Raw genomic sequence first — 19,428 nt, 5'->3', positions numbered from 1 at the left:
AAACACACATACATGACCTATTTGATCATTTTTAATGATGAATTGTTGCCTGGGAGATGATCAAATACACTGTTTATTCATTGTGTGCCAAATAACATATCAGACTTTTGAAGCTTTGGGAGTCTGTTTCCCAGATGGATATATGCATCTTTTTAGAATCACTGCCTTCTGGTTTTCTTTCCCCGCTGCGCCTGACCCACATTATCTGCTCTAAACATGCTGCATATTTACATGTCACCCAGCACCAGACTTCATCTGTTCCAGTGAACACTGGCCTCCACAAAGCGGCGAGTACGCACACACACACACACACACACACACACACACACACACACACACACACACACACAAGAGATGAGATGTATGAATATTAGCTCGGACACATGCACACACACCAGCTGACTCACTGGACAGAGAAAGGAGAGGTGGGTAAGGAGGGAGGAAGTGGGAAAAACACAATATGGTGAAAGGTATATGGACACTTGTGTACTTTGGGTTTGTTTCTCACGGTTTACAGTTCCAGTTTTAATGTAGTTTTCTGCGTCTACTTACTAATTCCTGGCTTTGGAATGAGATGTTTAACTGTCACATATGGGTTTGTGTTGTTTGAAGTTGAGAGAGAAAGACATTTGTTTCAGGGGAGTGAAGGTAGAAATGACAGAGAAAGGGGGAGGTGGTTCAAGTTATAGAGGGAAAAAAGAGGAGTCTCGGCGAGATGTTTGATGCGAGGAAAGACAGAACGAACGTGAGAAAGCGAGAGAAGAAGAAGAAGAAGAAGAAGAAGAAAAGAGAAATCAGTGATGTCTGACAGCAGGAGGAGAGTGTGGGAGGAGAGAAAGAGCGTTCTCTCTGCAGCAGTCACATGAGGCAGTTTGTCAGCGCATGGTTGCACAGCACACACACACCTACATGCGCACACACACACGCACACAGGCGCAGACACACACACATGCACACACACACACACACGCACACACACACATACACACACACACACACACACACACACACACACACACACACAGTTCAGGCTCAGTACATTGTCTTTTATGGCACATATGCAACACTCTGCACACTCTAAAGTACAGCTGCAGCATCTACGTCTGCTCATCCCCCCACATGGTGCTGAAAAGCTTCAAAAGCCACTGCACCAAGGCTAAAGACCGGACATCAAATGAGGAAAGAAAAAGGCATGTAACAGATTTTCCTGGTGTTTTTTGCTTCTATTTCTACAGCCCCAGCTCAGAAAACACACATCTCCCCCGTTTCAGAGCCTGATATCACGGTTCAGTCCTTAAAATGACAATTATACAAAGCTTCTTTAAGATTAAAATTCCTCCAGACGTGTTTTAAACTCTGTAAAAATCCTCTGCTGTGATTCACATTTAGTTTAACATGGTTTTCATCTCCTCTCACTTCCTGGTTGAGAAATCTGGATCAGGCCTTGAGCCCCGCCCACCACCTGCTGGCTCCAGGTGGACAGGTGAAAGAGCAGAGAGCATCAAGATGGTGAGAGGAGGAAACATCAGAGAGACTCAGTCAGATCCAGACTCAGAGGAGGAGTCTGAGACCAGAACCAGAGACTAGCAGACGGGTCAGAACCGTTAGCTAGTTAGCATCTTTTCAGAAAAGTTAGCTAGCTAGCATCTCGTCAGAACCGTAAGCTAGTTAGCATCTTTTATTTGTTTATGTTGTTTGTTAGCTTGTAACTGACAGTGTATGACACAGTGTTAGCAGTTGTGCTAATGCTAACTCTCTCTCTCTCTGTACTGATGAGGTTTCAGGTGTATTTAGCCCCGCCCCCCGTCCCCATAGGCTGACAGGATTGGTTCCTGAGGTTTGTGACGTATGAAACCCTGAATCTGTTTATGAGACTGTGATTGGTTCACTGCAGGTCAAGGTGGAAACACTGAGTCATGGTGTTGATGATTATTTCATCATCATGTGTCTGTGTTATATAAAAATATCATGTGGACGTTAACGAGGTGAAACAGTGGGTTTTCATCAGAGGGTTTTTAATATCAGGGAAAGTTCAGGGTCTTGATTTGAACTTTTCAGTCTTTAACCAGCAGCATGTCACTAATATGAGCCGAGTGCTTTTTGTGATTTAACATGTGACATGTGGGACGCAGGATGTGAACTCTGGTCTCCAGCAAAATGCAAAGAACTCCCTCCTGACGTGTTAAACATCTTCAGTATAATAAAAGAAAAGTGATTTGCTAAAGATAAAACTGTGATGCTAACTAAACTTTGGCAGTTTGTATTTCAGAGTTTTTATTAATAGCTTCAAACAAACACACTCCTCCTGCTCCTGCATTTTCTGTTTTGTGTTATATAATCACAAAACAGCTTTTTCTACATTTACACTTTGAATTGTTTCTCTCACTGCTTTATATTTAGGTTTCAAAGTCTTAAGGTCTTTGTCACATCTCAGAAATAATCCTCTGACTTCCTGTGATGTTGTTATCAACGTGAGGAGAGATGAAACAAAAAAATACACAGTGAACATTTTTAGATTTTAAATGTCATCATGTCATGTGCAAAAAAAAAGGAAGCAAATCAGGCGCTGTGAACATCTCCCTCTGTTAGACTCACACTGAATGATGAATAAAGACGAGCACTGAAGTCCGTTTAGTTTCATTTCTGAGCAGCGCTTTATTTTCAAGAGACAAAATGAGCCACAAGCCTGAATCTGATCCTATTTGGAGTTCGATGCTTCATTGTCAATTTACTCTAACAAGTTAAAAATCAGGCTGCGGTTTATAAACTGCTGCTGTTGCTCTTGGAACAAAACAGACTTTTGGTGATTAGTTTGTGGACCAGCTGACTGCGGGCTTTTAAACTCACACAGCCCAGATGCCAGTGATTTTCAGGAGCAGGCCACAAAACGACAGCTGCAAAAACACAGAGGCAGCGCTGACTCTGGCCTCAGGCAGCTCGTCTCCACATGACACAAATGGAGATATGGAGATGGAGAATTACAGATGTACTCATGTCCCCGAGTGATGAGTAAATTAAAATTGCGCTGTAGTGCTCACAGGGCGAGGTAAGATTAATTCTATGATGTATGAAGTTATTTTCTTTTTCTTTTTAGGTTTTTAGAGTTGAGTTCTTCATTTAAAGATAAAATATACTGAGTCATCCTGCAAGTCCAGCTGCTGCTAAATATCACATGATCTGAAGATACACCAGACTGTGGGCTTAACTTCTCCTAGTCACCCAGACTAAGTATTATATGAAGTCACCAGTAGTCAATATTGTACATCCGGCCTGCCGATCAATTCTTTAATTACAGATAAATAAAATTTAAAACCAATCATGTGAAACACTGATACTTTTGCTACAACAATAAATAAATCCTCTAAATCGCAGAGAGGCTCTAATGATGCAGCAGCCAAAAGAAAATTCCAATAAAAAAAATCAATTTGATTTTAGGATAAAAAACAATATATAATCCTATAGGATATGTCCTATAATATTTATACAGGACTAACTCCTATAGGATCTGAATATATCCCATGGGACAATAAGAACCAAAAGGACTGTCATATGATTACCCCGATAAAAATGCATCTAATCCTATAAAATAATCCTATAATCCACATTTCTTGAACCTATAGGAATGTAAAAATTTGAAATCATCTAGAAACATGCGGCAGGTTTGTTTCCTGATTAAATCCAATACAGTAAATTCAAAATCCTACATTGTATGTGCTTTTCAATCCCAGGCATTGACAGAAGTGTCTGTTCTCAAAATGTTCCAAACTTTCACCTGTAATTTGTGTTTGTTTGGCCTCGAATTCACAGAGAAGTTCAGTTCATGAACTTTTTCATTCTCTTTGCTCTCTTCTGTTGTTTTGTCAAAATGCTGTGATGTAAGAGATGTCAGAATTTAACATGATGTTTTGTGGAATGTACTATGTTAATCAATTTAACCACTTGACCTGATTCTGGTGGCAAGTTGTGCATTAGCATGATAAAACTCAATTCAATAAAACATTTATTATCTTATTAAAAGTTGAATTTTTCTAAAAGTTTGTTTGTGATGAATTTGAACATTTCTGACATTAATGGTGAAACTGTTAAACTGGACACTGACACACAGACATACGTGTCGAATAAAATCACGGCAGACGAACGCGATCCACAAACCAGATTTGTACCATATGATCTGGATGGGAAAGCTTCACAGCGTGGTTTTGTAAGTAGGTGAAAGAGATCGCGATGGGATCAATTAGGCAGATTTAAAGGTAACTTACTGTCTGGCCTGTCAGAGAGAGCAGCGTGTTCTCTCTGTCAGTGTGTGCTCAGGCCTGAGACATGAAGTATCTGGAGGATCCCAGTCCTTGTCGGCTGCAAGAGAAGCAGCAGCATTTTAGACAATGAAAACATCCAGCCTCTGAGACACGGCTGGACATTACTGGCCCAGACACAGACTCCTCTGAGTGTTTTCAGTCGCAGAGCACTGCATAAAGTTATATGGATATCCTCACTATTATTTTGTTAGACAATTTGCAGAATGTTTAAATTAACGAGTTGATGAAGGTCAGTACAACACACCGTTAGTTTAGTCTCTGGGATCTTCTGCTGCACTCATGTAAAGATCAGAGTTTCTAAGAAATCACAACTAGGAAATTGGACAAATGGATTTTTCTAAAAGCTCTGATTCATCTGACTTGAAGCTTAATGATACAGAAACTAAACAAACACGGAGGCCTGATGTCAGCTGAGGTCCGTCGTTCAAGCTAATTAGACCCAGATTTAGTGGATGTAGTATCATATTGACAATGCAACTCTCATATAAGTCAAAAGTTTCTGTTGCAACCAAACTTGCAGTTTAACCACTGCAGCAGCTGATTTTACTACTTATAATAATAATAATAATGATGATACATTTGATTTATCATCAATATGATAACTATAATTATTATAACAACAAAGCTGCTGGATGAAAAACTACAGACTGTTGACCTTCCACAGATACTGCACTGAAACTAGGAGAAGATGAAATCATCTACTAAGATTGACGATAATAATAATAATGATAATAATGATAATAATAATAATAATAATAATAACATTTTATTTATAGGTTTCTTTCAATGCACTCAATGACACCTTACAAAACACAGTAAAAGAAATAAAACAGCAACAGACAGTAAACAAACACAAATACAAAATAAATGAGAATAGAAATCTGAATAAATTAGATTAAATATAGATCGACAGTTTTCCGGTTCATTGATGATTCAGAAACTCACCAGTATGCTCAGCTCTCCTCTCAGTCCCCCCCTCCCCTCTCTCCTTCCTCTCTCTCTCTCTTAGTAAAACAAAAGCTGGGGGAACTTCACAGGTTTTTCTGGTACGAGGCCTCATGACTTCATCAGGTGACATTTACATAGTCCTGAAAAAGCATGGACACATTCAGCCGGTTAATATATTTCTTTATTTTATGTCACATTAAAGAGGACAGACTCAGGCCCATTTATAGTGAAATATAACATCATCATGACATGATTAGACACATTTATCGTTGAGCACATTATTCCTGAGGCCATTACAATAGTATGGCACTTGAACATTTTCAGAGCTGTGTTAATGAATATTTTCTCATATTGTCGAGCGATTTCTTTCGATGCAGAGGTCCAGTAATGAAATATTCAAGGTGTGTGGCTGTGCAGCGCCCGTCTGTCCCTGTCTGTGTTTATTTTTAGCCGTGCTAGCGGCGTCGCTCCAGGGACGGCGATGTCTCTCTGTCGGACGGTCCACTGCTTTGGTCCTCAACAACTTTTAGATGGACTGCCATGAAAGTTTGTGCAGACACTCGAGATCCCGAGAGAAGAGGTGAATCCTAACAGCTGAGACTCGCCCTCTAGCGCCACCAGCAGGTTTGGTTTTTACACAGATAACTTGACAACTATTGGATTCACTGACATGACATTTGTTCCAGATATTATAGTGTTTAAATAATGAATCCTAAGACTTTTCTTCACCATCAGGTTGATACTCAAATGTCTCAACAACTATTGAATGGATTACCACAAAATTTCAGGATGTTCAGGCTGTGGCGGTGTGTACATTAAATTGTATGTTCCCTCAGCTTGACACCCTTACACAGTTGTAATGTACGGTGGCTGACAAGGTCAAATGTGCTGCAACGGCCCAAAACACTTTCATCAGGAGAAACGAGCTGCACATTCAGAAACGATGCAGATGCAGAAAATACGAAAAATAATAAACAAATGCTTGAAGTGCTCCAGGCCTCTAAGGGGAGCTCTAAGTGGAACACCTTGAGCATGAGTTTTCGACCTGAGAGGCCAGACCTACGACCTGACCTTTGACCTTTGACCAAACGACAGAGTATGAGGAAAGAAAGAATAGGCGACATAAAAAGGTTCGTATTCTTCTTTGTATTTGGTCGTAGTTTGTACAATATTGTAAAATTGCAATAGATAACGTAGCAAGCGTTAGCGTTAGTTTATATACAGTCTATGGGAGTTCCACTTAGAGCTCCCCCTAGAGGCCTGCAGCTCTGACGTGGTGTTGTCTGGATCTGCAGCGTTTTTTCTGATCCATTTGTTTTGGAGGTTTGTGTGTTTTCGTTGTTGCATCGTTTCTGTATTTGCAGCGTGTTTGTTGTTCATGTTTTTGTTTCGTCTTCCTGCAGCTTGTTTCCGATCTTGTATTTGTTTTGTATTTTCGTATGTGTTTTTGAATCTGCATCGTTTCTCCTAATGGAAGCATTTTGCCCTCGTCAGCCACCGCTGTGATAACTGTGTGAACACACTTCCTGTTCGAGGCAGACTGTGTGCCGTAGTAGTAGGAGTACGCTAGACTTGTCAGTGTCGAATTTTTACCCTGCACATGCAAAGCAGCCGGAGAAACAAAAAGAAACAGAGACAGAGAAGAAAACACACAGACACACAGCTTTATGAACACGCTGCCTGCTCTGAGTAAACCACTCTCAGCGCCCACTCTCTGCTGCCAACAAGAGTCAACACACGCCACACTGCAGCTATCTGTCAACATCCCGGTAGACTTTCAACCAGCAGCATCTCAGATTTATTTTTATACATAATGTTTGAGATGCTCTCGTTCACTGGAATAAAGACCAAATGTTTCCAGCTTCTCTTCGCAATTGACCAAAAATATTCCTGATTGCTTTGTTTCCTCTGAGGAGCACAGCGGTTTTAGGTGCGAGAACCTCAGCTACGACCTTTCCTGTACAATAAATCACCTTCCAGTTCCTCACTCTGTTTTCACTGCGGACTCTTTAAACATGACGTCTTGAGATGAACTGGAGAAAGGAACAGAGGAGGAACACATACCTTAATCTAAGCACCTCAGAAGAAGGAGGTGAACTTCTTGCCGAAACCGGTGATGGCTGGAGGAAAGAAAAGAACAAAAAGAGGTTAAAGAGACGTTAACAGGAAGGTGAATGCTTCATCAAGATAACATGAGGTTGTTTCATTTTTACTCGCTGCTACATGCAATACAATACAGGATGAAGGCTTATCATTTTTCAGTTGAGTTGATGTGTAGTTGACTTGTCTCTCTGGTAATTTGTCAATGGGTTATTATTCAGGGCAAGTAATAGTAAGCATCCAATTCAAGAAGTGTCTCTCTCCAACAATTACTACAGCAGTAACATGGTGATGATTAACAGTAATAGTTGCTGACGTCCGTCTTTACGGCCAGTTTAAAGTGCGCTGTTTGTGATTTGTTTGTTGTACCTTCTCCCAGTTTGCCGGCCTGCTCAGCAGCTGCTCCAGGCAGGATCTTGGACATGATGCTGTCTCCCTCCATGCCAGGCTGACCTGCTGCTGCACTGCCAATACCTCCTGGCCTAGGAGCAGCCTTGGAGCCTGGACAGGAAAAAGGAGGGAGGAAAAAACAGAAGGATCCAGAGGAGATGAGGACTCAGTAAATGGCATCTGACAATGGACATATTTTTTTCTTTTTCTATCATGACGTTGTTCGTGTTAAGTGCTGTTGTGTGTTTTCATTGCAGGTTCCAAAAAGCACTTCTAAATGAAACAGTGTAGGCAGCACTAAAATGTCTCATCCTTCAGCTGCAATAGTTTCCCCCGTTGGATTTTTCCATCCCTGTGCAGCTACAGATTCAGCCTCTTCCCTCTGGCCGGTTCCCCTGTTTACTCACTACGTCTCTGTTTAGATCCACGTAGACTTCCTGTGTTTAGATTGTCTGCACAGATGTGCTGCTGTAACCTTCAGTCATGTGCATCTCACTGGCCAAAAACATAATTGAAATTGGACAATACTGCAATTCAATGTCAATGTTTAAAAAAAATTATTAATAAAATTATAAAAACTAAAATTCAGCACGCATATTTTCATGTACATTTTTTTCTCTTTCATAAATTATTTTTGCCTTATTACCGTTATTCAATCTCAAGTATTGTCAGTATTTATTAAATATTTTATTTTATTTATTATTTTATTTTTTATTAATACATTTTAATTAATCAATTTCTTCATTTTATTTTCTCTCTCTCTTTTGTTGTGTGTGTGCTATATGGCTGTCTGGGGTGGGGGTATTATATGTTGTTGTTTGTTCAAACTCAATGAAAAGTACCTATAAAAAGTATTCCGCACGCTGTCAGCACTCATGACTTCTTATTAAATATAAGTTTTAGTGCAGAAACATTCATTTCAAAATGTTTTGGGCTCCTCCAGCTGAAGCTCCAACAACACACCTCATGGTGAATACAGAACAGCAAAGCAACTAAAACAAAAAGCACTTTGTTAAAGGTCATGGAGACTAACGATTATTTTCATTATCAAATCATCTAACAATTACTTTCTCAGTTAATTGTTCGGTTGACAAAATGTTGCCAAACACAATCTCCTTAATTGCCATATTCAAACGGCTCCAAATGCTCCGAGGCTGAGAGGGATTTAGTTTAGTATCAAGCAAGAATCCAGCAAATATCAACACAAATATCTGAGTGGCAGTGTTGTGCATGTGGTGCCGTTCATTGCACACGCTCATTTTTTGGTGAACGATGAACTGAGCGGATGTTTGCAACTAATTATACTCACATACCAGAAGGTGGCGGAAGTGAACCAAAAAGCTGTTTGCCAACTGCCCAAAAAAACGCCAGAAGAAGAAGAACAACTGTGTTTTGGTTTGATAGTTGCACGCAAGGGTTTACAGCACCAGGTGAGTGTCTGGTGCGGCGTCCAGTGCTGGCAGTACAAACAGCTGATGAACATTTCAGGGAGTTTTATGATCAAATCATTACAGATTCCAACAGGAAAAAATCTGAATAAACAGAAACATCCAGCTGAAGCTTTCGACCAGGTTTTAGAAATGTCTGTGAGTGAATGATGATCACAAGAAAATAATTAAGAAAGAGTCAGACCACGAACCAGCAGCCACACAGTTCCTCCACCTGAGACAAACTCACAGCAGACACATGAAACAGAAACTCTGGTTTTTATTATCGTTTTAAAGTCATCTCTCTATAGTAGAGACAGTAGTTCATGTAGTTTGAGAAGTGGCAGTGATTTGAGGCTGAGGATGGATGGATGGATGGATTCAGTCGCTGCAGTTCATTTTAACCTTTGTGAAGTGAACTTTGAGCTGTGGCTCTCGTGAAGTGAGAACACTGCTGAGCAGCTGCAACCAGTTAAAATGAATTCACACTTACCAACCTACCTACAGACCAGCCGCCTGCCCACCTGCTCTACAGATTAACTAAATGACTAAATACCACATTAACGAACTGACCAACTCTCTACGTAGAGACTTGGCACACTCAGCTGATCGGGTGCCATTAAGTGAAACCTCCTCCTGTGTTTTCCACTGTGGGATTATCTGCAGATTAATCTCAGATTAGATGAGACAGCACACATTGGTTACATAACACAGACACAATGCGCTGCGACGTGGGAGTGGTGGGAGACTGTGTGTGTGTGTGTGTGTGTGTGTGTGAATACTGTACCTATGCCTGTGAGTGGGGGCTGGGCGGCTTTTGAGGCCATGACGGGCGCCGCCTTTGCTCCAATAGCTGTTGCCGGAGGCGTGTCGATCTTGGCCTGAAGAGAAAGAGAGAGGAAACAGCAGGAGTGTAAAAAGTCTTATAAAGCTCATCATTTCGAAACACAAACATCTCAGCATTTACCCTCCCCTCGCTGTAAAACAGTGGCAGTTGAAGACACTGGGGGAGAAATGGCTCTCATACATTCACAGAGCCGGTGACGGACGGGAGCGAGAGAGCTGTGGCTTCACGAGAGATAAAGACAGAGGAAGAGAAAGAAAACAGAGATAAGAGATGGAGAGACAGACGGAGGACGACAGAAAGACGCTCGTCTTTTGTGTTGTGTTGTGACAGCGCACCGGATGATATAAATGACGACTGACTGAATGACGAGTTTCAGCAACGTCAACAAAGTCGACTGTCAATTTGAGGACGATCAGCCTCGAGGAGCGGCTGCTGGAGGTCCCAACACGATTTACAATAAAGAAACGGTCGATCAAATTTGATTTTTTTGTTTAGTGTGTGTAGGCCGAGAATAGTTGGTGACCATTTTAACAGAGCTAAATATAGCCAGTTAATCAAAAGACTGTGACGTTCACGATGAACTGATTTGTCAAAAAAAAAACAGGATTCAAACTCACGACACGAGGAGCTGAACATCTGTTTAAATATATATTTAAATGTAAGGACAAAACATATAAGCCAACATTTCAGCCTGACATCTGTGTGAAAACATGCATTAACTTCATTTGTGTGCACTAGCCTTAACTGCTGCCTTTCAATGACGACTGAACAAACGATCCTCTGATGAAGACCATCAGATTTAGTTAAAAGCTCGGGAAACTAGAATCACCTCCTCGCAGTGGTATCCCTCCTCTACTCAGAATAGATCCAGGTCACATCCCTGTTTATCCAGAGTCAGATAAAATATCAACCATTTCTGTAAAATTCTGTCATAATTCCTGAGTGAGGTCACACTGACCTTGACCTTTGACCACCAAAATCTAATCAGTTCATCTTTAAGTCCAAGTGAATGTTTGTGACAATATTTGAAGACGTTCCGTCAAGACGTTGCTGAGATATTGTATCCATGACAATGAGACGGACGGACGACCTGAAAATGACTGTCGCCGGCGTGAAGGAATAAAAAGCTAGTGGGTGGAGCCTCAGTTAAGTTCAGTTGATTTTAAGGTAATTTTGAACTTTCATGTACAAATGCTTGTATTATTCAATAGTTTTTTTATCTGCAAACACTTACTCGCCATTAGAAGAGGTGATTTCATGTTCTGTTTTAACCCAGCAAACGTTTACTGCCTCACCTCATCTCTCTGTCTGAGCGGACTGGTTTGGAAATGTTGTGTGTGCTGAGTCATTGTGAGCTGTTTTCTTGTGTTGCTGTGTTTCTTTCTCTCAACATCTAAAGTCTAAACTACAGCGTCTGCTGCTGCTGCAGCTTCAGGACAGATGCAGACCAGGCCTGTCCTGATAGCCATCAGTCAGAAGCATCTGCACACAGGAAATACGACCCTTTTCTTACTTTGTGTTTTCTGTTTCCTGTAGAACTCTTTGTGTCACTCCTGCTCTAAATAAACTTGACTTGACAGACGCTGGACTGATGCCATGTATAATGTTCTGTGTTTGCTTCCCACTGACTGTAGTTCAGCTGCAGAAAACAGGGCCGATGCATTACAATGCGTCGCGCAGCATTTCATTATTTACAGCAACTTAATCAATGCTTTTAATTACACAATGGACCTAACACAGTGGTGTAAGTGAATGAGTTTGCAGCCTGAATAATAATCATGTGACAAATTCTATTTACTGTTTATAGCTTCCTGTCAGAGCCATTCCACAGCAGAGCTTTTAGAAAGACAAATTTCTGCATAATTTGATATCAGACCATATGAATTATTTCAATTTGCTTTCCCACTGATAGCACGACAATGCAGCAGTATGAAAATCATGAATGCCTTTCAGCAGTGAAAGCATGTTATTGTGAATAATTGTGGGACATTCATAATTGACGTGGTGACAGTGGCTTTGTGAACTTCATTGGCAACAGAGACAGAATGAATCCAGGAAGGGAATCACTGAACTATATGAATTTTCAGGTTAAATGTTATAACCAGATTTTTAGACTTCAATAGCAAATGGATTTACATGGATTTATGATTATGGAGTAAATGCAGGGTGGAATAGATTTTCGCAGGGAGACATTTTGAGTGCCAATTTCTCTGAGTGTCTAGCAGACAGTGAATCAGCTCTGTTGAGCTATCAGCTGCCTCTGTGCTAATCACAGTGTTAGATAAGGCCTGCCAACAGAGGCACGGCAGAATTTCAACAAACCAAATGAACTGGGAGGAGATGGGCCGGCTCTTATGTCTGTGAGCGTGGAGGGGCACGAGAGGATGAGGGTGGAAACTGGCTGAAAACTAGGTTTGGTACATCAAGATCACATGATAGTAAAAGAGAAGTAAACAAGCTTCTGCTGTCAAGACTAGAAAGTCATGTTTTCACAACAATAACTGAAATGAAAAAGCTTCTCTGGGCCTCCGTAGAGAGGAAACTACAACTACATCTACATCATCTGTGGCACATCAGGTCTTCAGGTCAACATCAGTAACAGGGGAGGATATAGATGTGGATATGGATAACTGTGCTGGCAGCTGTGTGTTTTTATTGTCATCCAAACTTAAAATATAACCTCATCCTTTGTATCATGATCATATGTCGTTTTATCACCTCAAATGTCAGATTGAATGTTGTTAATTGCTGCAAGTACGCCATCCATTTCAGTATGGAAGTCTTGTTTGAATGACTTTAGCTGTCATGATGTCCATGCTGGAGGTGTTTTCCATGTTTTCAGGGGTGATGTGACCCACTTCTGCTGGGCCTGCAGCACCTGTGTCCTCGAAGTCAGATCCCGACACATTTTCTTCATTAACAAGTTCTTCATTAAGTCGTATTAACTTTGTCCTTGACTCCTTTTCTCGGCATATTCACTTGTAGTACAGCTGTACTTTTAAACTGCAACACTCTCACGTAGATTTGAATTGTTTAAATACTATTAATTTCAGGATTAGCAACAGAGCAGTAGCAACCGCGACTACTCAGCACGCCGCCAGAAGTCTTTATTACGTCAAAAAGATACAACAGCTGTTAATTCTGTCAACATCCAGATGTTCTGTTTCTTTACACAGCCCACCCTCCATCTCTGTACTCACCATGGTGACTGGTGTGGTTCCTGCTGGACCTGTCTGCCTGGCCTGCCCCATGGGTCCCCCTGCTGGTCCCAGCTGCCCCGGCTTGGCCTGGCCCTGCCCCATGCCCATGCCCATGCCTTGACCCTGGGTTGGGGTCTGCTGCTGAGGGCCGGTGGTCGCCGCGGCACCGGGCTGCCCTGGCCTGGCCGCTGACGTCTGGGCTTGTTGTTGGAGCTGCGCCCTCTGTCCTGGACCCCCATCTGTCTGGGAACCTGGACCGCCCTGTCGCCCCGAGCCTGTAGGCCCACCAGCTGGACCCTGAGCCCGGGCAGAGCTGCTGCCAGACCTGGAGGAGCCTTAATGGAGGAAAAGAAGGCAGAGTTTTTTTTTTATTTAATGAAACGTTTGCACTCATTATTTCAAAATTGTCTCATCTTATCTAGAAAAAGGTAAAAGAAAGGACAAAAATTCAACCATCATATTTTAACGCAGATACTATAAAACTAAATAGAATATCAGCAGAACCCTGACTGATAAGATCCAGTCAATGAGGTCTAATTTATCCAATCAGATTATTTCTGCCGCCTGAGTACGTCTGCCTCTGAGAAGGTTCTGCTTCTGTAAAATTAAAACTCCAATCCACTGATTAGGGAACTGTGGTTTTTATTGTAGGGTAAGATTTTCTTATTATTATTAGACATTAGTATAATTTCGGTTCTTATTAGATTCTATACAATAGCAATTGACAGGAGAAGCAAGAATGAAAGAGAGAATAACACGCAACAAATGTCGTGAGCAAAGATCAAACCAGTGACTTAATGAGTTCACAGCCACAGCGTTGCCCTGGGAGAAAACATTTCCCTCTAAAAATTACTCTTGATATAGTTAATTAAAAACTGCTGATCCCTGAGGGGACAGTTGATAGTAAAAGAGCATCAAACTCAGTTTGAACAACAAGGGATATGAAATATTTCTGCCTCAGACATAAAGAAGAAATGCACAGGGACCTTATCCACAGATCACAACTTATTATTGCTCCAGTAATAAACTGAGGGTCTAACATAGTTTAGATTCGGAGACTTAGTTTACATCTGTGGGATAGAACTGTCACTTCAGTCATTCAATATGTTCATGGTGACTTGTGGTGACACTGGATCATAATGAAATAAAAAGAAACTTCTCTGGGATAAAAGTACTTGAATAAATGAGCAACATTAGAAGAGAAAGTTCTGAATCAAAGGGACAAAAATGTAAATTAGAAATATGCCCGTTACTTGTCAGGTCACAGACATATAATTTGTTTTAAATGAGGAGATTTTGGCTCCACTCCACAGTCTGGAGAGGCGCCAGTCCGCCTACACTGGGCAGAATCTGAAAGAGGTCGAATATTGTTGTAGTCATAGAGTTGAAGGAGCAAATGATTTTTGGATGATGTGTCTTTAACTTCTTCTTCAATGTTTTCCAAAGGCCCAGATGACATTGTGATGTGTATATATATATATATATATATATATATATATATTGTAATAGCAATTTTCATTTGTTCATCCAATTTCCAATATTGCCATTACTTGCACAGGAGGGGCAGCAGTTGTCTTTACGCAGACCCAAAAGACAGAATCAATGTCCATTCAATCCTTGCAGGTTTAATTGTCGTTTATTGACATAATGCCGAAGGTTTCAAACATACCACTTTCTTCACAGGTGTTGTTCCTTTGTCCTTTCTGCCTCAGGTCTGGTGAAAACTTGTGTGCCCTCCCACTTCCTGTGCCTACCTACTTCCTCCCACCTATACCCAACATATATCCTGTGTGTGTCTCCCATTACTGCCACCGTGTGTCCAAATCAATAATGAAATCTAAAGCCAAAATAAAAATTAATAAAAATAATATAATCTGCCAACACTAACTAAAACTGCTCCTACATATATATATATATATATATATTATATTATATTATACCTTCATCTTTATGCTGTGTAAGAGATGCATCAGTCAGTTAATCGATCAGAGGAATAATCAAACAAACAGCTGCTGGATAACATGTTTTTTCTGAACTGTGGGATGCTCTAATATTGACTTGAGATGAAGGACTGGGTCTAAACTGAAAAATGAAAGTGCACCATGTCAGGTGTGGAGGTGTCCTGTATTTACCTGGTGGTTGGCCCTGCATGTCCACTGGCTGCTGGGACTTGCTGCGGGATGACCGGTGTGGGTCCCCCTGTCTGGAGGAGCGTTGGCCGTGGTGGTGCCCAGATGGATCCCGTGAGTAGTCCGAAGAGTGGTACCCCCCAGACCTTGACTCTCCGCGCCTTCCTGAAGACGAAGATCGTCCTGAAGGGTCGTGTCTCATTGTCGGGTCTTTGGGGTGCCCCTTGGATGACCTCGTGGACCTGGGCTCATCTGAGTGACGTGAGGAGGACGAGTGGCGACTAGAACTGGCGTGGTGTCGGTGGTCACGGGACAAAGAGTGTCGCCCTCCGTGGCCATACTCATCCTGGGGCCACAGGTCCTCCTCAGGAGGCTCATCGTAATCATGGTAGGTGTGTTTGACACCGTGCCGGCTTCTCCCAGACGAGTGGCTGCCGTAGTGTCGTGAACTGGAGCGTGGCTTCTCAAACCAGTCGGTTTCTTCCTGGCCCAGATGGTAGGCTTTGGAAACCGAGAGCAGATCACAGTCAATCTCCATGTCGTTTGGAGACAGCGGCATGCAGGCTGAGAGAAGGAAGGAGGCAGGAAGAAGAAGACCGACCGCATGCAAAAGAAAAGAAAAGGAGGGAGAAGACACAGAAAGAAGGGCAGAAAATAAAAATAAAAGTTTTACATCCATGCAGAATACACTTCACGTCACCTTCACACATTACAAGACGTTATAAACAGGATAAAACAAACACTGCAAAACGGCCCATTGTGGCAGCTGTTTCTGCGCTCAAAACTTTCCAGCTTCAAATGACCGGGAAGATTAAAACATACTTTAAACAGCCGCCCTGCAAAGAGCAAACTTCTTCCTTTTATATTCTCAGTGCTATGAGTATGGTTTAATTATTGCAGTGAAACAATGATACTGCTCCTCTTTGAAGAAGAAAATTAAATATTAAACTGATTGTGAGGGACTGTTTTGCAGTGTGGACAAAAAAAATTCATAAATCAAAAACACATTTAAACAAAACATCAATGCCATAGACATAATTAAAGATGAAACCCTGTAAAGAAAACACAATGCATCTGTGTCGTGCAGAGAACACCTTTCAAGTGAATCAGAGTGTAGCGAACGGAGAAAACGACCACGCCGAAGAACCATGCGAATATTGGACAGACAGACGACTGGACGGACAGGCGGAAGGACGGACAGGCAGGCAGACAGATAGACAGCAGTCCACTGATAAGAGAGCTCCAAGTGACTCAGGAGGTAGAAAACATCAGCATGCAAAGGCTATCTCTGCCTCTCTGTTTCTTTCTCTTTCTCTCTGCTAAGCCTAGCCTCTGGGTGGGTGGGGGACGTTTAGATAAACGGTGGGGGCAGTAGTAGGTAGTGAGACTGTGTGGGCATTCAGCTCCCACAATTACCTTCGCTGTCTGACACAGCGCAATGATAATCGTCTATAATGTACGTATCATCCGATTTGTAGACGTGTGTCCGAGGAAGGTCCCGTATGTGGTCTTGTACGTCTGGCAGCGAGTGGCTGGAACCATATTGGCCGTAATAGTAATGATATCTACTGCTGCGACTGTCATACGGGTCGGGACCTAAGCTCGATGATCGGCCAGAACCCATGAACCTTCCCAGGGGACTGAGCGGACTCTCCTCTTCAGAGTACTGCCGGGTCGGGTGGCGCCCCTGGCTGTAGCCAGACCGGTAGGAGCGGTCGTCCCTCTCATAGGATCGGCTGCGGTACCCAGGGTAGTCCCTGGATGAGATCTTGTCCATGCCGTAGCCGGTGGAACGGGAACGGCCGGTGGAGGTGTAGTAAATCCGATCGTCCTCCTCCACCATCGAAGTAGAACCATAGTATCGACTACCATGAGCGGAGCTGCTGCCGCCGTTGTAGGTATTCCTCTTGAAGCCGTAATCCTCGATCAGCTGGCGCCCTCGGATGTGGGAGGAGGGGTAAGCCCCGCCTGTCGCTGAAGAATAAGAGGCCAGGTCTGCCTCCACGTCCCGCGCCTCCTCGATGGGGGAAAACTTGGAGATTTTTTGCTCCATGCTCCCCAGTTTCCTGTGCTTGCTGCGCTTGGAGGACATGACAGCAGGAGCCAGAAGGCTTCTGGAGGACGGCGAAGGTTTCTGTACCCCGGAGCGGATGCTGCCATGTTTGTAGTCGTAGTCATAGTAACAGGAGGATCCCCCACCCATGCTAGCGCTCACGCTGCTGCTGCTGCCCCCTAGAGGTCCGTGCCTGTAGCTGCTCTTACCCCTGCCGTGGTGGTCGTACAGCTCTTCCTGCATCGCTGCTTCCTCCTCGGGTGCCCTGCCGTACGAGGAGTTGCCACTTCCCCCACGCGTCGTGCTGCCAATGGTGCTGCTGTGGCCGTGGATGTCGCCCGGGTAACGCCCACTGCCGCCATGATGCATCATGTCCACTGTCGTCGTGCCCAGCCCGTCTTTTGCCGTCAGCTCACTAACGTCGTCGATCATCATGTAGTTCCTTGGGATGTTTTGCTCTAAGCCAGGAGCCCCGTACATCCCATCAGCTGTGCTGTAGGTGGAGGGACTGTCTACAGAGTGACCATAGGCATTGGAAACTGTAGAAGTGTACTGTCCGTAAGAGCTGGCTGTGGTGGTGGTGTAGCCATAAGTATTAGCAGTGGTTGTAGTATACTGACCATATGAACTAGCTGATGTTGAAGTATACTGCCCGTAAGTGCTGGGTGGTATGGTAGAGTACCCACCGTAGCTGCTGGACACTGGAGCTGAGCCATAGGGCCCATAGGAGCTGGCCATGGTTGTTGTTCCAGTGTACTGACCATAAGAGGGGGCTCCACTGGAATAGATCGCATCCTGGGCCGTGGTGGTGACCACGACCGTGGGGTTGCTGATCGTCTCGTAATTGGTGGGCATCTTGTGCTCCAGATCGGCGAGCGAAGTCTGCCTGGGTCTCCCGGGATGGACTGTCAGGATATCGGCTTGGGGCTGCCCAGGGTATGGGGTGGTCTGGCTGGGGTAGGAGGACACAGCGCTGGGATAAGGTGAGCTGTGGGTGGGGTATGGGGGCTGACCGGGTGGTGCTGGCCCGAAACCTGTGTGCCCCGGCTGGGGCTGAGGCTGAGGTGCAGCTGGTAACCCCATGTCTGTCTGGGGGTATGGGGGCTGGGTTTGGGGGTAAGTGTGGGAAGGATAGGAGGTTTGAGACTGATAAGAAGGTCCTGGAGGGGGGATGTGGCTCTGGAGGGGCGTGGGCTGTGGCAGTGCCTGGGACTGAGACACTGTTGGATAGGGAGGCTGGTTGAATGTTGAAGTCTGGTACGGCACACTTGACTGTTGAGTGGGCGCCGCCGGTTGGCTCTGGGGGTACTGACAGGAGATGAAAGACGAGGTGGGTGGGTACTGGGCTGCTGTGTTGAGGTCACTGGTGAACTGGCTGAGAGGGGCGGTGCTCGGCCTCGTTGTCAGTAGCCCGTTGGTCTCATGTGATGCAGCTGCAGCTGCTAAACGTAGATTATTCAACTCACTATCAGACATATAGTCCCTTGTGTCCCCCATACACCTCAGGTAGGCGATATCCCTCCTTTCCCGCTCCTTGACCAGTGTCTCTTTCCTTTGGTGGATCCCCAGCTCTAGGTATCTCAGTTTAGCATCAATCTCTTTCTCTTCCTCCTCCAGTTCAGCTTGCTGCTTTCTCAGCTTGGTCGACTCTTGCTCCACGGCCTTCAGCTCGTGGGTGAGGTCTTTGAGGAGGCTGGCTTTAGCGGCCAAGCCAGACCGGGAGCTGGGCTTGAGGCTGGGCACGGAGGGCAGGTAGACCTGTTGAAGGGCGGGCGTCATCATGGGCAGATGAGCTGATGCAGTAGTCTCCTCCGGAGGAGGGCTGGGCAGGGTTCGCTTGACCTTACGGAGCAGTGAGCTCTGCTGTAGGGCTGCCAGCTGGAGAGAGAGAGACAGGGAGGGAGGGATGGGAGAGAAGACAAAAGAAGCATGGAAAGAAAGGGATTGGAGAGGTAAAAGAGAAGAACAGAGGAGTGAAGAAAATGAGCAAATAAATGAATAAGGGATGAGATATTGGA

The 19,428-nt window shown here is 43.8% G+C and overlaps 1 protein-coding gene across 1 annotated transcript in view; it reads right to left on the bottom strand.

Moving 5' to 3' along the window:
* The window catches only part of bsna (bassoon presynaptic cytomatrix protein a), a 47,802-nt gene that overhangs the window by 9,736 nt on the left and 18,638 nt on the right, over nt 1-19,428 (bottom strand). The window contains exons 6-13 of the mRNA XM_023421716.2: nt 16,774-19,288; nt 15,361-15,858; nt 13,229-13,563; nt 9,969-10,062; nt 7,734-7,865; nt 7,329-7,384; nt 5,262-5,404; nt 4,260-4,353 (exon numbers count right to left, since the gene is read on the bottom strand). Coding sequence (XP_023277484.2) covers nt 7,344-7,384; nt 7,734-7,865; nt 9,969-10,062; nt 13,229-13,563; nt 15,361-15,858; nt 16,774-19,288 — 3,615 coding nt within the window. The 3' untranslated portion in view covers nt 4,260-4,353; nt 5,262-5,404; nt 7,329-7,343. The remainder of the gene's footprint in view (nt 1-4,259; nt 4,354-5,261; nt 5,405-7,328; nt 7,385-7,733; nt 7,866-9,968; nt 10,063-13,228; nt 13,564-15,360; nt 15,859-16,773; nt 19,289-19,428) is intronic.

The sequence above is a fragment of the Seriola lalandi genome, unplaced genomic scaffold (genome assembly GCF_002814215.2).
Source record: "Seriola lalandi dorsalis isolate HSWRI2012SDOR001 ecotype SW California unplaced genomic scaffold, Sedor1 jcf7180002054675, whole genome shotgun sequence".
Classification (NCBI taxonomy): Eukaryota; Metazoa; Chordata; class Actinopteri; order Carangiformes; family Carangidae; genus Seriola; species Seriola lalandi.
The sequence above is the reverse complement of the archived record's forward strand: the minus strand, read 5'-3'. Positions and strand labels throughout refer to the sequence as shown.